The sequence below is a fragment of the Poecile atricapillus genome, chromosome 1 (assembly GCF_030490865.1).
Source record: "Poecile atricapillus isolate bPoeAtr1 chromosome 1, bPoeAtr1.hap1, whole genome shotgun sequence".
NCBI lineage: Eukaryota > Metazoa > Chordata > Aves > Passeriformes > Paridae > Poecile > Poecile atricapillus.
Window position 1 is genome coordinate 163936978 of NC_081249.1, and position 19399 is coordinate 163956376.

Below are 19399 nucleotides of genomic sequence, written 5' to 3' on the forward strand. Positions count from 1 at the left end.
CCTCCAATTCTAGCTTTTTGTAAACAAGCTATGAGAATGAGACACTCTAGAGTACAATGTTTTCATTGAGTAGTTACATTCATCATGTTTGAAAATCACATTGTGTACTGTAGGACACAGCAAACATAATTTTAAGGGAAGGGGATGGAAGAGAAAAAGATATCCAGAATGAAAATACAGGGAACAATAAATTAGCATTAGGATCAAGACCAAGTGGTATAAACAGGTAAAATAGGAATGAAAATATTCTTTAATTACTTCAAAAGACATATGCATTTACAAAAAATTAACTACTAATACCTTACAAAACTAACCACAATTCTGAATTCCTTTCTTTCTCCAAAACAAAAAAGATCAGGTAAGAGACTTCATGATCAGAAATATAATAGACTTTTTGCTTGCCACTTTAATAAAAACAAAACAAGGCAAGAAAACACTGGGATGATAAGAACAGCTAGATCAATTAATTTAGGCTAATTGTAAACTAAATGTTATGACCTGCACCCACCAAATGTGCAAAAGGCCCTACAACACATGACTCCTGTACCAACAGAAAAATTTCTTATTTAGAATCAATAAAGCTTAAAAAAAAATTTTAGTATTCATTATGTCAAATGTGGATTCTCTCTTACTGTGGAAAGCAATTTCACAAAGATTTGAAAGAAAGTACTTTAAAAATAGAACAAAACATAGGATAAAGTCTGTGTTACCTTTGGATCCGGGAGCCAGGGCAGCCCTTTTGATGGCATAGGTTTTGAGACAGCGTTCAAAGGTATCATCCCACAGAGCTACTACCCCATCCTTTCCTCCAGTAACAAATCCCTGGGGGGAAAGAAATAAAAATCACTAGTTACAATTGATTATTATGTTTCCTTAATTTTTCAGTGATTTCTGCCAATACTGAAAATGGACTATAATACAACACTGTAATGCACAGAGCTACAGATGTTAGAGATGAAAAGAACAGGAGCAACAAAATGAGTGATTTCTCCTCCCAATGAAGGCAGCACAGTTCTGTACAGTGCATGTACACAGGCTGGATTTAGAAGTTCTAACCTGGATGCTTCTACCATTCTAGAAAAATAAGATAACCAACATACTATAGTGTTTTCCTTGATATTTAGCCTCCATATCCCTTTGGCATTTCTTCTCATTACTCAAAACCAGACTTAGTACTGCAGAAATTTGATTAGTGCTTATATTTTTCAAATATATGAACATTTGTGTCATTCTGTCTTTAAAAATTATATACAGGTATTTAAAGAAGCAACAGGTATGGTTAATACTGAAATCATTAGTTCTATCCTTCACTCAGCTCTTGCAGTATGAATAACACGTGTTATCCACTGCTACTTTTCTGAAATGCGGATTCTGGGAGGTGGAGTGACTTGGTCTAACCTAGCAAAACCAACATATACATAACTTTAAAGACACAAATAATCTAACTGGAACACTTATCCATCTTTAAGCACATGCTTAAAGGCTTTCCTGGGCTAAAAAGAAGCCAAGAACCTGGAGGAAGTACTTAATGATCTACCGATTGAATTCGTCTATGGGTAGAGAGTAATTACAGCAAAAAATAGTACAAGTGTGGTTTTCTTTCTCTCTCACAAGCTCACATATTCCATTGAACTTTCTGGTGTTTAAATCAGTTACTGTTATTTCTTTAGTAAGAGGTTATGAAAATTACTGAAAAAGATGTCACTGACCACAAGGGGTTGAGAAACAGGATGCTACATAACTAGAATAAGAGCCCACATAAACACTATTTTGCACTAAGGTATAAAACACTATTTTGAGTTTGGACCACACAAGGCTTTTCTTTAATGAAAATAATGATGGATGGATTCCTGAGTCTGAGAAAAGTTTAGCTTTATCATAGACTTTTTTGTCCAGACATAAAAAAAAGCAATGAGCAGTTTATTTACTTTTTCCAATGCGTGCATGCTGAACACAGGACCATCATGTGCTTTGACAGTTTTTATGAGAAACACATCTCTCCAAATACACACATCCCCCGTGGAGGTTCCAGAGAACGCCATCTCTTCTGTCCAGCCATACACTGCACACATCATTGTGTCAGTTCTTCCCAATGCACCTATGCAGCCCTTTCTCCCAATTAGTCCACCTCCTGGTTCAGACCAAAAACAAGTCATTAGACATCTGCTTGGAATATAGAACTATATAACCGTATAACCATACCCAAAGCAAAAAGTCCTTTTATTTTAGTCTACCCATGCTCCCCCAAAAAATAAGCTTAAGAAGAGATCTTACAAAATAAATTTTATTATTTGTCAACTTTCACTACAATTAAAAAAAAACAACTAAACAAAAAAAACCCAAACACCCCAAAACCCACAAAAAAACTCAACCAAACAAAAAAAGACCAACAAAAAACAAAAAACAAGAACTAAACCAAAAAATTAAAAAAACGAAACCCAGAAGACCCAATCTTACTTTTAACTTACTACTTGAATCTGTATTTGAATATGCACATATACCAACATAGACTTATATAGACAAAATGTATTTGTAAACTTGCATCTAAACAAGAAAATTAATATCTGCCACACACAGTTTATAGAAACTACTAATGAATTGTCTGGAAAGAAAAATAAAGTTTAGATCTTCACATCCCACTCTTTTCATGATGTTCAGTGAGAGGATTTCTAACTTTATTTTAGAGGTTTACTTATAGTAGCCTATGGATAATAGAAATGTTAGAGATATAAATTTTATAATTCTTTTATATCTAAAATCGTTTGGCAGCTATAGCACACGGTAACTTCCGGCTAGAAAGACAGAATTATATCATTACAACAGTATGAAACAAAACAGGGAACCTTCATGTGGTATAACACAAGTCCTTCAGGATCTGACACTTCATATTGTTGTAAGAGATGCAATAGCTATACTGTCAGTAACAGAAAATTCTCTGATTCTGAAAAGTGTTCTTACCTGCTCTCCGCCAGAATTTCATGTGTTTAATTCCAACTGTAATCAGTTTATCAGGCATGTAAGGATTAATCTTAACAACAAAAATCTTATCTTTGCTTCCCCTGAAATGCAAAGCAAAATAATTTAAATAAAATATAACTATTAATATTTTTAATAGATTTGGGAGGGGTGTTTTTCAATTTTTTTTTATGTATACCTGCTCTATACTGCTAACATTTGCTTTCAAATCATTACTAATAATTAATAGTGAGGAAGTAAAAAGCTAAAGAAGCAAAATACTGAGTGCTGTTCTGTTTTAATTACCCTTCAGTTTCCAAGGCAGGTGAGTAATGATGTTACTTCAAAGAGGCACTAGGAGGCATTTTCTTTGCCAAAGAAGATATATTTGCATTGAGTTTGGGTATATGGCATTTAGATCTTTGACAGTTCATAATGACACTTAAAGGACTAAAGTCACAAATCTTATTTTAAATTTGCTTATTTTGAAAACAAACTGCCTTTGTCATTCACCATTTAGTTGATTTTTCTGTTTTGTTAAAACAAAATTTATGCTGCTATTACATCTTTGATGGAAATTACAGTTGCTTCTAAAAACATTAAAACCTCTTGTGCTTTATATTTCTTATTATGTTTCTATAAAACTAATGCTTTGCTTCAGTCCTACAGTTTGAACAACAGCTTTCAACTATATTTGCTATCTATGCAAAGCAACGTTTACAGGTTGTTTTTCTTTACTTTAAATGCAGAAGAGTGCCCAATCCCTAATTTTTGTTCCCTGTTCAAAAGTGGGAATAATCTTTGTTTTTCTGTCCTTTCAGACCACTTGATGAACCAGTGGCGGAAAGCACAAAACCATTTCTTTCCAAACTCACAGCCATCTTCAAAATTCAGATGCTGGTCTCAAAAATTCTGATCAATTTTTTTGATCAGCATTCATTCCTTCCCATCCTTTGTCTGGGTGGGAGAAACAAAACAAAAGAAAAAAAAATAGGTGAAAGGCAGACAAATGTCTTCAGAGAAGCCAAGCTTTCGACAAGTAACTGGGAAGGGAGTATCCTTCTTTATCTGCATCATCTACCCAGAATTTTTATTCTTCAGCTGATAAGAAATTCAACATGTATTTAAAAATAAAATGAGAGTAAATTAAATTAAAGAGCAATAATGACTTAATGGATGAAGGGGAAGCGGACACTTTTTTAATTGTACTGCAGAGAGTAATAAATCTTTTTAAAATGTACCTAGAACATTGTTTAGAGTATAATCACTGAATACAGACAGAATGGGACAAAACCCACCTGCACTACTGCTCAATTATAAGCAACAGATCTTTAGGAAAAAAAAAAGTCAAAGGTTTAAATAACATTACTCAAAATTAGAAATAGGATTCTATATTGTAGATTAAAACTATTTAATAAACATATATTAAATAATCTGTGCAGACACAAAGAAACTTCTGAAATATTTAACCTTTGCATGTTACTTAGTCCAATTTCCTGTTCAAAGCAGAGCTGACTTCAAAGTTAGATTAGACTGGCCAGGACTCAGGAAGGAAAAGGAAAGAACCCTGAAGAAAAAGGAACTCTGCATAACAACTGCAAATTCCTATCCCAAGAAAGGTGTGACCTCTGAAGAAAAAGATCTGAACACACAATCTTTAAGATCTGAATGTCACCATCTTTAAGAGGGCAAACAGAAGTGCACAGAGTTTTAAAGAAGCTATTTCAGAACACAGCAAGGTCTTCTAGTCCATCTCTCTTCCTCAGCTGAGCAGTCACTGTAGTAGTTCTTGTTGACTATCAGACCTTCATTGACTTCTTCCACATAACATTTTAAACATGACATAAAGTTATTGCCTGTATCACTTATGCAATAGAAACTGCTAACTTATTAGAGGACTCTTATTCTTTAATGAATACATTTTCCTTTTATTTGATAGTAAATCTAGGTACAGATTTTGAAACAGTTAAATTCCTACCTTACTGCTGAAAGCTTTTCTCCTTTCTTCCAATCCCAGAGTACAATAGTGTGATTGTCATCTATTCCAACAGAAGCCAATCGTTTCCCATCCGCTAGAATAATAAATTTATTTTTAAGAGAGTAGATAGATAACTATGTTACAATAATAAGAAACAATATTAAAAAGATAATAACTTCACAAATAATATAACAAGAATGTATAAACAAATAAATAAGCTTATGATATTTTTAGAGGCATATTTTATCATCCATTTGCTTTTAAACTTGAAGTGTAGGACTTTAAATTATCTTGTCTCAAATGTGAATTTAGAGGCTCTCTGTTCATATTAAATCCCTTGTTCAATTAGCTGCTGGCATAGTTGCACAACAACATTCACCACAGGTTGTTCTTGTGAAAACTTTATGTTCACTCTGAAAATCTCTGTTCGTTTCTGAATGGGAAAACACTGAAGCCATACAATGAAATTCGTGAAATACCCTTAAGCTTAGTAGTACTATGAAATCTTTGAAAAATCTTTTGACACATAATCCACATTAACCTTCAATAAACAAGCTGTTTGTGCTCACTCCAGATCAGTGACTTTCTGACATGTATCCATTTTTGGAATTGCTATATATCCATGTCAGAATTTGAGAAATGAGATTCATATCTTGAAAAAGGAGAAACAAAAGTAAGAAGCATCAAAGGCCACAAACCATTCATCTTTGTGATCACACATCTTCACTGTGAGTTCAGAGATCTTATTCAGTAAATGCAAACAATTGAAGTATTACAAGAAGCTAGTGGAGGAGAGGAAATTTAATATTTGCAAGAATTCAGTGTAGGAGGTGTAAACATCGCAAGGGATTTAACTGATTATGTTAGTTTAAGGTGGAGAGAGAGGCTGTGTTTCTGACCAGAAAAACCCCCTGAGTGGAAAACCTGAATGTATCAGTGTGCAACCTACATGGCCTTCAGGATTTCATTTCAAAAAGAAAAAACTGCACACCTGATCAATTTTCTCAAAACTCTTCTTACATATTTGCAAAAGCAGACACAACACTCCAGATCTGTGCACCTGCCTCGTACAACCAAAAGAGATTCTGAAGTGCTCAGCTCAGCTGTTAAACAGAACAGAACCTGTTCTTGCATTTCCTGTGTGAATATTTTCAATGCAAAATTTTCAGTGTAAAGGAATCCCCAGTTTCTCACTAGAACTGATTATTTTGTACTTTCATATAGAAAAGGAAAAGTGTAAATAAATAAATAAATACTTATTACCTGAAAAATCAACAGCACAAACACCATACTGGTGATAGCCCTTTAATACTGAGAGTGGCTTTATTGTTTCTGTATCCCAAATGTGTATTGAGGAATCTCGACCAACCTGAAAGTATACACATTCATAGCCTTTTTTGTAATAATTTCTCAGTTATTTTACACAGTTATTTTAAACACAAGTCAAATTTTACAGTTATTTTAAACAGTTGTTTAAAAAGCATTAAGAATACTTCAAAAATGGTTTGAAAAGAAAATACACTGATAGAATTTTCCTAGTATTACAGCTGTCTGGCTAGATGAACATTATTCCTTTTGCTGCTTCCCAAATATGACTTCCCAGCTGATTTAGGCACATTAATCACAATTAACTGAAGACCTTCTGGCAGGGGGGGAGAGGGGGAAAAAGCCCTTCATTGATTGCACTGTCGCATATTTATTCCATCAATTTTTCATCAATCATTCCCTGTCTAAAAATAAAAGGTTATTTTTATCACTAGCATGTCAGCTTCTCTACGTTTCAGAAATCAAGGTGACTTCTGCTGCTTTCTAGTGTCATTATAAGGCAGATTCTAATACACTGATAACTGTGGAATGATTTCCACTAGAATGCATTAATGTAGGTAACTAACCTGGTAAGAAATGCAATATAGCTTATTCTTTTCAGCTATGTACAAAAGCATTACTAGTCAGCACTTAAAAAGATTATTTGCTATTCCAAGGGTTTAGCACCTCAGTGCACAAATAAAAAGATTGCAAAACTAGAACAAAGCTCTCTTGCATTTAAGGCTCAGGAAAAGTAGGATCTATTTCTGGTTTTGTCACAAACTTGAGATACTTGTAAAGCTTTTCAGAAGTTTCAGGAAGATCTGAACCAGGGTGGCATGAAGAATTTGATACTGTATTACCTATACAACATACATATAAAACAGTATATAACGAAGTGTATCTTTCTGCTGATAGCATAAGTTATTGTAAATTCAGGGACATTTTTATTCATAGCTTTACTACTCCAAAATTAAATCAACTCAATTCTTATATTTAGGGCTGATTTCTTAACCTACAGAGTTACATTAATTTCAACATTTCTATAGAAATCAAGAGCATAATAAACAGTAGTTTATTTCTATTAAAAAATTCAGTTCACATATTTCCCAATTCATTATACAATAAGAAGAGCAGGAATGATAAAAATGATAATCAGAAATAAAAAACCCCAAAACATGAGCTTAAACCTTCAAGTCCTAGTATATAATTATTTACTGGATGACTTGTTTGAAAACATGGGTGAAAATAATTTACCTAAAATAACTGTCAGGCTAAAGATAAAATTAACTATTATTAGTATGAATGAACTCGAGTAACATACATCCCTTTGTTGCATGCACAAACGACTGTTTGTGTATAGGTGATAATGAAAAACATAGTGCTTTAAAATGGAATGCCAGACTATAACAACAGCTCACTTCATACTACAAAATAGTAAATGAATGCAATGCTAATGTAGCTAACCTCACAAACAAGATATTAAAAAATCTGCACATTTCCTCCACCTGTTATCAAGAAGCTGCAACATAATGCTGAATAAAAAATATTAATCTATTCTTAGTTTTAAATGAGGTTCAGAAAAACTATGGAATCTTACCATAATATAAATAACTGTAAAAAACACTTCTGTGTCAGTTTTTTACCATGATTCCATCTGCAACAGAAATGCAGTCCTTCACCTGAATAAATGTACACTGGATGCTTTTCCCCCAAGACCTCCAAGGCCTTTCTAAAGTAGTAACAACTTCAGATTGTTATTGCAGATAAACATGAATCCTACCTGGCCTGTTGCCACATAGTCCTTTAAGGGATGAATAGCAAGGCAAAGAATGTCATCATCATGACCCAGATAGAAGCGCTGTGTGTTCTGCTGCCGGTTGTACACCACTCCCACTGCTGCCACATGGTATACGATTTCACCCGTCTGCGTGTAAAAGAGATTGCTTCGACAGTCGTAACCTCTGTAACTGATTAAACAAAAAAGGTTTGTTCACCAAAGTCGTAAACATATATGCTGAAACTGAGGTACTATTGTGCTGGATGAATTTTGTGCGTGTGAAACTCACATTACTTACCAATTACTGTTTTGGTGCTTTAAAATTATGAATATGCTTTCCCGTTCTTAAAAGAACACCAATTTATCTATTTTACTACTCAGACATCAGTACTACAAGCACTAGTTTAAAAGTGGCACCTAATTTTTACTTTCCACAGCTAGTTTAGAAGAGAAAGTAATAGCTAGTAATTTTTTCAGATCACATGGAGAAGTTGGGCATGCAACATGTAGTTAAGTGAAGTAGAAAATGTCCAAAGTATTACTTTTGTTTATTTCCTACTGCTAAAAAATAAGGCAGCAAAACATGATAGTTTCTGGAAACTTGATAACAAAAAAAAAATGCATAATTTTTTTCTAGAACAGTTTCTTTTTTTGAAGGAAAACCTGTCTGCCTTCTTAATGGTACAGGAACTGATATGAGTAGGCCAATTCCCAGCTGAGGTCTGTATACATTCATTTCTTCCTAGGTGTGACTAAGATCATGAAGTTATATACATCTTTCCCTATGTACACAGCACAACCATTTGCACTGGGGAAGTAATGAATCTGTAAGGCAGATGACCAGCTTTAATGAATATCCCAAAAACCATGGATCCATGTTCATTAACACTAGATCTATGCTTTACTGGAAAACAACAGAGCACAAACTTGGAGCAGATTTGAATACAGTGTATTTTTGTTGGCTCACCTAATTTACACACAATGAATGGTACTTGTGTCATTGTATGTGATTAGAGAAAAATTATTGTCACACAAAGTCTTTAAACAGACCAGCCAATAGTCCAAGTCCACTGCTCCCCAAAAGAATATTGTACTTCATGAACTTGCATCCCAAACTTTTGCAAGATCATGAAATTCCTCCCTGCCCAGTTCTCTAACCTGTCCAGGTCCCTCCAGATGGCAGCACAGCCATCAGGTCTGCCAGCCCCTCCTCCCAGCTTTGTACAGTCTGCCATACTCTAAAGTCCAAAGCTGGGTCTCATTAGATTAAAAAAAAAAAAAAAAGAGGAGTGAACTCAAACCAGCAGAAACTGTGATAGCACAGAAATAAAGCCTTTAAATAAGACTCCCTTCAACTCACTGTTCAGATTGGTATTCTTAACTGCAGATTTGGTCCTAGTTCAGCAACTTTTCAGTGTCTCCTGAGTTACTGTCCCTTCAATGTCTCTAGTAGAATCTCTCTTCCCATTTGATCTGAGGCTCAGGTATGTCTTCTCCCTGCTCTTCTCAAAGTGGCCAACAATTTAGACTCACAGTACAGGTGCAGGCTCTTCAGTCCTGCTTTGCTCTCCCTCCACCCACATCCTTCACTAACCACCTTCCCCTGCAGCAGCATGTGCAGATGTTTTGAAACTGATTTCTGCCTAACCCAAAGTGCTATCTGCTTGTAGCTTTCTTAGAGGTACAGCCCCTAGGTTTTTAAGGAACCGAATATACAGTGGCCTACAGTAACTGTGAAGAAAGAAAACAAAAATAACCTATGACGGTATGTAACATCACCATTTTAAGTACATGACAACAGTTGGTGAGGGGCAGGGATTATAAAGGCAGGCACAGTGCTAAAGAAGGTACCTGAACCTATTGTTCCTCAGACATCATTTTCCTGTGCTTCACTCTGCACTGTGCTCTGCTAAACATACTGGATTTCCTTTGCAAGCACAGAGTAGTTTTAAAAAAATAAAGACCAAACATGCACCCTAAAGGAGAATACGAAAAAAAAAAACAACAAAAAAGAACATCTATGGGAATATGCATGCTGAAAGAAATACTGGATATTGAGCGATTTCTTGCAAGCTTAGCAGTCACCTATAAAAGGCATGAAGAACCCATGAAAAAGGGTTTCAGGTCTTCCAACATTCAACCCAGAAACTCAGAATATTCCCACCTCATCATAAAAATTGCCTATATACCCTAAATTAAACATAGTGAAACTGATACTTTAATGCCATGTAGCACAGGACTACTCAAAATACCCAAAACGTATCTAGGATGCAGGAAAATAGTTCTCATTACTCATCACTTCTTGTGATAGAAGTTAATTTTACTTAATTTCTTCTAGTTACTACAAAAATTAGTACAATCAATTGTTTACAATTAAAATACATCATATTTTGTCAAAATATCAAGCAGCATCAATGAAGACTCTCTGTCACCCAATTAAACACATTTGGTGTCCTTCCTACATGCCAGTTTACTAACTCCTTGACAATACAGGGACCTTTCATCAGAGGGAAAGTGATGGGCCTTGGTTAAACAGCAATGAAAAGAGGCGTATTTCAATGTGGAAGATCATTCCCTAAGAATATTCTACACAGTTCCAAAATACTTCCATCTCTGTTTTATTAAACCAATTTAGAACTGGGATTACTAGATAACCTCTGAAAAAGCATTAAGAGAAATAATTTATTCACATGCAGAAAACAAACCAAAGAAATTTACAAGGCATCTTGATTAGCAACTATAAATTAAATAATAATGAAAGTAATTTCTGTACTGTAGTTACAGGATAATATATAGCAAGCACAATAAAAACAAGACTGCATTCTGCCATAGTTATTATCCAGGATTGATTCAAGTTAATATGACAGTAACTGTCAGCTTCCTCAGTGCTACATAGGGAAAAAAATTTGACAAAGTCATGAATAGCTGGGGCTGCATTCAATTTGAGGTTAAGACATGTAAACATACGTGTTCACGTGTTTGTTAGGTACATTAACTCCTACATTTTAATCAACAGTGTTGTGGTCAATGCAGTCAGTTGAACCTGCAGGGCTGCTCAGCTGATCAACCATCAGCATTTCATTTTACCTGAGCCAAATCACTCCTTATGCTCCACTGGCTACCAGCTGGATATCCAATGACTGTGATGGAAATTAAGACATACACATAAAACCATCTCCTTTTGGGCATATCACTGTGACTTCTGTAACCTGAAGCTGAATCCTACCCACATTTGCAAGGTATGCATCTATATCCAACTAACAGGCAACTTCACAAGTACTGTCCTCTCTGGGAAAAGAGTCAATGTCCATAGCTGGTCTAATGCTGCAAGAGTTTCAAAATTTGCATGTTACTCTTCAAAGTACATGGAGGAAGTTTCCATGTGTAGTCCAACCCTCCCCTAAAAATCTTTAGAACAACCAAATGTCAAAACTGATATGATTAAGAACAGAGTCTTTAGTACAAAGGTGGAGAGTTATTTTTTTATAAAAATATATTCTGTATAGATGTAGTTTTCTCAAGAGGGCCCACTCATAGGCTATTCCCTTCAGACACTATTTGTAGGCAGTTATAGGAATCCATGCAAGGTGTTATAAGGCTCAACTTTCAAAGCATTCCCATATCGTCTTGAAACTGCTACCAAATTTCATCTTACGGCAAGGTTAATTCAGTGGATACCCTAAAACTCAAACTAGATTGTACTTAAACACTTTGAATATTGAAAAATCGTTCTATAATTCTATGAATATTCAAAAATATAAGAAATCATTTGTGTGAAATTAGCAGCAGAGCTCTGAGAGAATACGGGGCATTAGTATTATATGAGCATCCTTATTTCCTGCCAGCAAAAAGAAGGCATAATAAGCATTAAGTCCAAGAAAAAGGTTCATCTGAGTAGTTCATATTTCTGAACCACCACCCTGCCAAAGACATGGCAGAACTAAAATACAGGAATAGTCAAAAAGAGGCCAAATTTGTACACCAATTTAACAGCCTGTTTCTGATCATAACTGCACCAGATCTCTTAGAGAAAGACACACTTAAACCTCTTAACAGAAGTTCTTTCCATATCCGTGTTAGTCAGAAGCTGGCTCACATACTCTGAATTTTATTCCCTTCCAAATCAGGAAGTAACCAGAGGTTTAAGATGTTACATACAGGTTATCAAGAAATTTTTAAAAGTTTGTCTTTCAAGGCAGTTGACAAATTCAAAACACAAGACCAACAAGCTCAAAAACAAAGAAAAGAAAAAGAGCTGCTGATTCCCCTAATTAAAAAAAGCACCACTTCTTACATTTTCAAGAAACATCCAAGACATTTCCATTGCAGCTAGAGAAAGATGAAGCAAAGCAGACTTCCTGAATCAGAGAATATGCCTATTACTCACTTGGATGTGGGTCACTTTAAAGTTAACAGCCTGGACATTGAGAAAAATCTGTTGTTCAGCATGGATTCTTCATTAGTTTTCTTGATGCCCATTGGGTAACCAGACAGAACTCAACAGGACATTCTACTTCTGGTCATTCCTGGATATTCTGGTCAAGCTTCACTTCTGTTGTGAAGGAAATAACAATAATACCAAAGATCCAGGGCCCTTGCTTGTGCTACATCTTCTTCAGGATCATTTGGTTTTAGTCTTAGACCAAATTTTAAAGACTACATACAGCAGCTACCCACCTTAATGCATTTTCTATACAGATATAAAAATCTTCAATTCTGAATTCTGGAGCACCAAAAAGAGAAATAAAAAACCCAACTCTGTACCAAGCTTCCCAGTTGTCATTATTTCCAAAGCTACTACTCTGCATGCACTAGACTGCATGTCTTCTGCAGACAAAATTGCCGATTTGAATATTAACTATTCTTAGCCAATTAATCTATTAAGCATTCCATGTGGAGTCCTACTAAAATTGTTTAAGTGCCATTATAAAGACAGACAGTATCAGTAACTTCTTCCTGCATTTAGAAAAAAGAAGCTGTATTCCTGCAAAGAGGTATCTTTTGAAAGGAAAACTTGACTTGCAACATCTTACTTGAGTAAAGGCTTTGGTTTTGCTTTATATCAAGAGAATTCATATTTCTGGTCATTATTCTAATGCAGTAACATCTAGTACCAGTTTGCTTTAAAACACCACGTCTTGTTTCTGATAAAAATTCTTCACTTATGAAGAATTATGGGAAACTACTAATCCTAATGATGAAATCATAAGATTTCAGGATGCATCCAAATGTCATACTCAAATGAGCGACTCAAATTAGCACCAAAGAGAATAAATTAATTTTTAACAAACTCACAAGACCTATTAAGAGTTACATTTAATTCCTAAACTAAGAGAGGAATATGTAAATTGTTTCAGACTCGGTACAAACAGTTTATATTTTTTTTATTATTATTTTAATAAATCACTGCTCGAAACACCACTTTGTCCAGAATCCAGTCATCTTCAATGACAGAGTTTTTGTTCTAGGTATCAAAATCATACATCAAAGAGAGCTAATGAAAAGTATGGGTGAGATTACTGAATACTTCATTTAGTCACCTGTATTCAAGCAATAAGTACCAGCTAAAGTTTGAGTGCAAATTCACTTCAGAATTCACATGTAGAATTAGTATGCTGGCATCAAAGCTTTCAATTTATTTAGTGTAAATTTATTTCTATGGATATAAATAAAATAGCAAATCATAAAGCAACAAATATAAAAGCTTTTAATCAGATTATTGAATTATAAACACAAAGTCAAATAGTCTGCTTGTATATTTTAAAGAATCCTAGTTTGCATACCCATGAACAAAATGTAGTCTTATACTGTTCCCTGGAGCTCGCTCACGTCTCTTAGAAGCTGCACTTTTTCTTTTTTCTTTGCATTGCTCTTTAAGTTGAGGTAGATCTTCTTTGTAAACCTTTAAGAAAAAGCATACTTAAAATTTAGAAAATTCATCAGAAAAACATGTTTTGAGAATTCAGCTGCTGGTATCACTCATGAAAATGGTATTCTGACATAACTGAAAAAACCCTCCTAGACCTGTAGCTGGTGACTATATAGTGCAACTTGGTTTTAAATTGCATTCTAGGATTACATGTAATAATTTTTCTCTCTGTTAATATTATTATTAATAATTATATTTTAATAACCTTGAATCCTTCTGAAAGCATCAAATAACAAAAATTCTAAAGGATTTGGTAAGTTCTCATGCAGTCTCCCCAATTTTGAGATTTCAACAGTCCTCATAAATTACCAACTTAAACCCTAGGAAGCTTCCAACTGCCATTAAAACTAAAATCTTTACCTGTCGACGATAGGTGATCTGTGTCTCTTGTTCAATTTCAGAGTCCAGCTCTGGAACATCAGATTGATCTGAATCTGATTCATCACTATTAGAATCAACCAGACTCTCTATCACCAAGAAAACAGAAATAAAAAATTAAGCAACCTAAATTACAAGCCAGAAAGTTTAAACTAACTGCTTAAAGTTTCTGATTTGATAATCAATGCTTATGCTAACTACAATATAAACTGTTAATAATTGACAGGAACAATTTTGCTGCTTCATAAAAAATAAGCCATAAATATGATAATTTTGGGTGTTGGAGTGAGTTTGTTTTTATTAATTAAAAATATTTAATTAGCTCTAATGTTAGGAGGAAAGGGGAAAAAAAAAAGAAATAATCAGTACAAAGCAGAAACTAACACTTGCACAAAATTAACAAATGGTCGAAAGTAAAACTTATGTTAAAGTGAGACACTGATGCTAGTAGAAATTCTTCAAGTAGGTTAGGGGGGAGTGAAAAAATTATAGATAGGAAGAAAGAGGCAAGATTTTTTGTGACTGCAGAGAAAAAGGGTAGTCATGTAAAGTTTGACATGTAGGAAAATTATTATTGTTTCCTTCTGCGTTTGTCACAACAAGTTCAGCACTGCATTTGTATTTATTTACCTGTTTGCTGGATCCACACTGATACATATTCATCTGATCTGAGTAATTAAATGGTGAAACAGCCTATTTTATTGTAATTCTATGTTCTCATTTCCCCAAAGGATTGTCTAAATTCCTTTAGGAATTTCCAATGGAGGCACTCAGTTAACTGCTTTGATTTTAGGAAACTCATGAGAATAATTGTATAATTAGTCAGTAGTGGAAACATGATCTCCATTTTTTTCCCAAATATTAAACATCTATATTCTGCTTTAAAAACAAACAAACCAAAAAAAATCAGTTACAATACTTCAATTATCATCTAAATGCTTCAAAATTTTAAACAAATTGGTAAAAACCCATATTTTTCCAGTGACATCTGAGCATCTGGTTGTTGTCAATTTAGTAAAGGGCAATATATACAAAATTCAGACATTTGTATCTATGATCTGAACTATTAACATTTTCCTTCACAAGGGAAGCGCAGCAATGAGGGGTTTTTCATACCCTTTCAAGCCTGAACACGCAGGTGTAATGGTTTGGCTGTTGGTCAAATGCCAATGCACAGATTATTTTCATCTTCACCCAAGATCAATTAATGACAAACCAGGACAACAGGGTACTGGCAAGTATTAGACAACTCTGCCAGGTGCTTCAGGCACATGAAATTAAATTAAAGAACAACAACTGTTGTAATTATGCAGACTGACAATTTTGAATATTTATTTCAATACCAGCACCAAAGACTTTTACTTCTCTTCTAGACTTCCTGTCTTCCACCCTTTTGTGGGTGGATTTTGAGTTAGTTACATACCTTGGGGTGCTATATGAAGAGTGTCCTTCAACTTGCGGTCGGGAACAAACTTCCACTGAAAGACAGAATGATCAGCTCCGCCAATGGAAACAACCCACTGGTGATCGTGCGACCATCTGACGTTTGTCACGTGAGCAGAGTGACCAAGATATTTTTTAAACTTTGCTCCTAGAAAAAGAATAAAAATCTCTCTCAATATGAAATAAATGTTGCAGAAGCACCTCAGAAAATCATCTTAAGGAACCCATAGAAAAAGTAGTGTTTAATAAAGATATTCTAATTGCTACTGGTATTGTAATCAATAACAACAACTTTTTGCAGTTTTCACAGATTTTAATCTGTGTATAAGAGACATTTTTAAGTTTAGGTTCCAAAATATAATAACTTAATCAACTTAAACACAAGAACAGAAGACCTATGATAATGCTGTATGAGGTGTGGCAGAGATTTTTAAAATGTCACTGTATTAATTTTATTTTACTTTTTACACGCTAACATTTTTACAATTACTACTTTTACTTTGAAAAAATACCATTATTTAGTTCACGTATATTTAGGTCTGTGAAAACACCCCCATATACATGCTTGTAGCACAGGTTCCCAAACTACATCTCAGTGCTAAGAACTTCTAGAAACTTATCTCCTGCCATGTTTAGCAGTAGAACTGGTAGTAGTAGTACAGCTACATCCAGTTAATGCGTTCATGGCTACGTTAACTACAAAACAATCATTGGATGAGTTACTGAAATGAAGCTCCTAACAGCACTCCATTATGAGTAATCCTTTTATACCAGAAAGGCTTCATTGTTTCAGAGCTGTTTGAAGAGCTTCATTCTAGTCTCCATTCATGTTTAATGCTGGCTACAACTGCATGGGTAGGTCTTAGGATATGTCTTCAAGCTTTATGTACTTAAAGAAATGCTCTGGGTGTTGTTTTTAAAGACTGATATTCCCCCATTTTTTAACTCTTTTGGAAAAAAGTGGTATTAAAAACCATTTTATTTTCCAGTCTTCTAATACATTTTTATTGAATGGTCACAATTTAAAAATCCGCATACAATTTAATTTAAAAAGCACTACCTTTTCTTAGACATGGGTATCGAAAGAGCTTTACTATTCCATAATCATCAGCTGTAACCATAACTTGACCAATAAAATTTGCATCCACAGAATTTATATCATTTATATCTGAATATTTGGGCCAGATTCCATTAACTTCAAGGCCAGAAACACAGGTCCATGATGCCCATTGAATGCCTTTCAATTCCTCCTTGTTTGTTACTTCTTTTCCACCTAAGAAAAAAAAAAAAAATAGCCATTTTGAATATTCACTCATGCAGTTTTAAAGAATGTAACATTTAAAAAAATTCTCTAAAAATCAAATCAAGTGCAACACTATTAAAAACTGACTTCTGAAACTGTCCTGATCTAGTACTCTCTGTTATGACCAACAGGATCCACAAGAAGACTTCTCAAGATTATTTAACAGAAGATCGTAGGTTTGGTACTTTATAGTTTTTATTATTTCTTGGTATCTGCTTGAGGCTGTGTTATTTTTAGATGTTTATCAAAAATACATGTAATTGTTCTAAGATAAAGTTCATAAAAAAGTCTGTTGCTGAATGATTGTAGAAACTTGGATTATTTAGAGCAAGAACTGAAGAACTCATATCTGGCCACTGCAAATTACTAAAACCACCAATTTTGTGCTTAGATCCTTGCTATCTAATTTCACACCAGCTCTGTCTGTAATGAGATTGATCCAATCCCACAAGGTAAGAGCTGAGGAGCTGAGTCAGACCAAAGGCTCATTAAACAGGTACTGTGTCTTCTGGAAAGGCCAGAAGGCAAGGGCTGGAGCAACCCAAGAACGATGCAAGCAAAGGCAAAAGCTGTGAGTAAGACTGAACCCACACCTGCAGAGGGTGAGCAGGACAAGAATTCACTTCTCAGCCTTTCAGTCACTAATCCATATAAACAGTGATTGACAATACTGGTTATAGCCATAACTATGGTCTGCAGGTCTTGTGCAAGACAACTGTAAGTTCCTTAATTCATAGTGGAATTTCAAGTGTTACACAATTCAATCGTTACTTTGAAATATTTGGGAGATTCCTCTAACTCCACTGACTTTCATTAACTTTTTTCATAAAAAAGGTTTCACAGTCTCATATTCTAACATATGAAGCAACTCCAGGTTGAAAGCTATGTAACTTCAAATTGCTCCTCCTGTGTATATTTGTTACTGTCTAATTAAAGTCTCACTATCTTTTCTTACACCTATTCTGTTGCATTCAGTGCACAGAATCAAAGTTGTGCATGGAATGATTAGATACTTCAGCAGAGAGTTGTAAAAAGCTCCTAGGCACTGTGAAAAATGAAAAAGAATGTGCAAAGAATAAATCTTGTATAAGAATGGACAACATAAAAAGTGCTAATAATACACAGTTACTACAAATGCAAATACTACGAAGATGAGTAAGAAGAATACAGACTATTATGTAAAGAGTGCATGCAACAGACAGAAGTCAAGCCTTGTGATAAATACTGCCACTGGCATATTCTAATAAGGACTACTTAAATTTCAAGGTTTAAAATAGTAATACGTGCATATGTCCTCTACAGAGGGAACCACCTTGATAGAAATTATTTCAAGATTTCAGTCAAGTTTTCAAGAAAATTGTCTTGAAAACATTTGCAATAATGGGGTTATCACAAAGTTCCTCACTGTAAAAGCTCTTTTAAGTTGAATTCCTCAGTCTGCTGCAAACATAATTCTAGAAAACCAAAGACTTCTTCTGATCCGCAGCATACAGATTACTTCACACATTTTAAAAACCATTCAGTGGAATCAAATGATAATTCATTTAATATCCAAGCTCCATAAGGGAAAAGCTATTAAGCTATTGCAAAATTTCATTTAAATTCTGCATTTTAATTCTTCTAAAAAAAGTGGGAGCAAAAATTGTTTTTTGAGAAACAAAACAAATTATAAGGCAGCACCTATAGTATAAAAAGATGTATTGGAAAAAAGAGCAAACGTATAAGGATAAAAATATTTCAGTAACTTTGCCAGAAAAATGCTGGACTTATTCAAATGTGGCAAATATTCTTATGAACTTACAAAAAATTTCCTATACCCCCATGCTTTGAACCAAGACTTACATTTGGCTTTTTTTACAAAAGTAACAAATAACATGAAGGCAACTCAGAATCTTACCTGGCATTCTGTAAAAAAGTCTCTTTCCATTGCCATCATTGGTCTGTAAGTATTTACTGTCTGAAGACCAATCCATATGGGTGATGAAGCTTAAGGATCCAATACATTCCCCAACTTTCTTGTATCGTTGAACAACGCCATATATATCCACAGAGCTGTCATTGGAACCAACAGCTAGGAAATTCCCATCTGGAGAATATTTGAGTTCATGAATAGCTTCTTTCCTGTCTTTGATATGAACAACCTCAGTCATATCTCTGTAGTACGAAAGAAAGCATGTCATAAGTAGAGAAGAGTCTCATCACACTGCCAAGTTCCCAGTCTAAAAAACGAACGAGATTGTGAAATTATATATTGAACTTAACTATCCTGTGTGCAAACACAACACTGCTGTTTTTAGGGTTGGTTAGGGCTTCACAGAGAAAAAAAAG

At 34.5% G+C, this 19399-nt stretch overlaps 1 protein-coding gene across 1 annotated transcript in view; it reads right to left on the reverse strand.

Moving 5' to 3' along the window:
• The window catches only part of EML5 (EMAP like 5), a 94298-nt gene that overhangs the window by 36742 nt on the left and 38157 nt on the right, over positions 1 to 19399 (reverse strand). The window contains exons 9-19 of the mRNA XM_058845060.1: positions 18969 to 19225; positions 16829 to 17041; positions 15749 to 15916; positions 14308 to 14414; positions 13802 to 13920; positions 8022 to 8208; positions 6197 to 6302; positions 4934 to 5027; positions 2959 to 3059; positions 1929 to 2131; positions 711 to 822 (exon numbers count right to left, since the gene is read on the reverse strand). Coding sequence (XP_058701043.1) covers positions 711 to 822; positions 1929 to 2131; positions 2959 to 3059; positions 4934 to 5027; positions 6197 to 6302; positions 8022 to 8208; positions 13802 to 13920; positions 14308 to 14414; positions 15749 to 15916; positions 16829 to 17041; positions 18969 to 19225 — 1667 coding nt within the window. The remainder of the gene's footprint in view (positions 1 to 710; positions 823 to 1928; positions 2132 to 2958; positions 3060 to 4933; positions 5028 to 6196; positions 6303 to 8021; positions 8209 to 13801; positions 13921 to 14307; positions 14415 to 15748; positions 15917 to 16828; positions 17042 to 18968; positions 19226 to 19399) is intronic.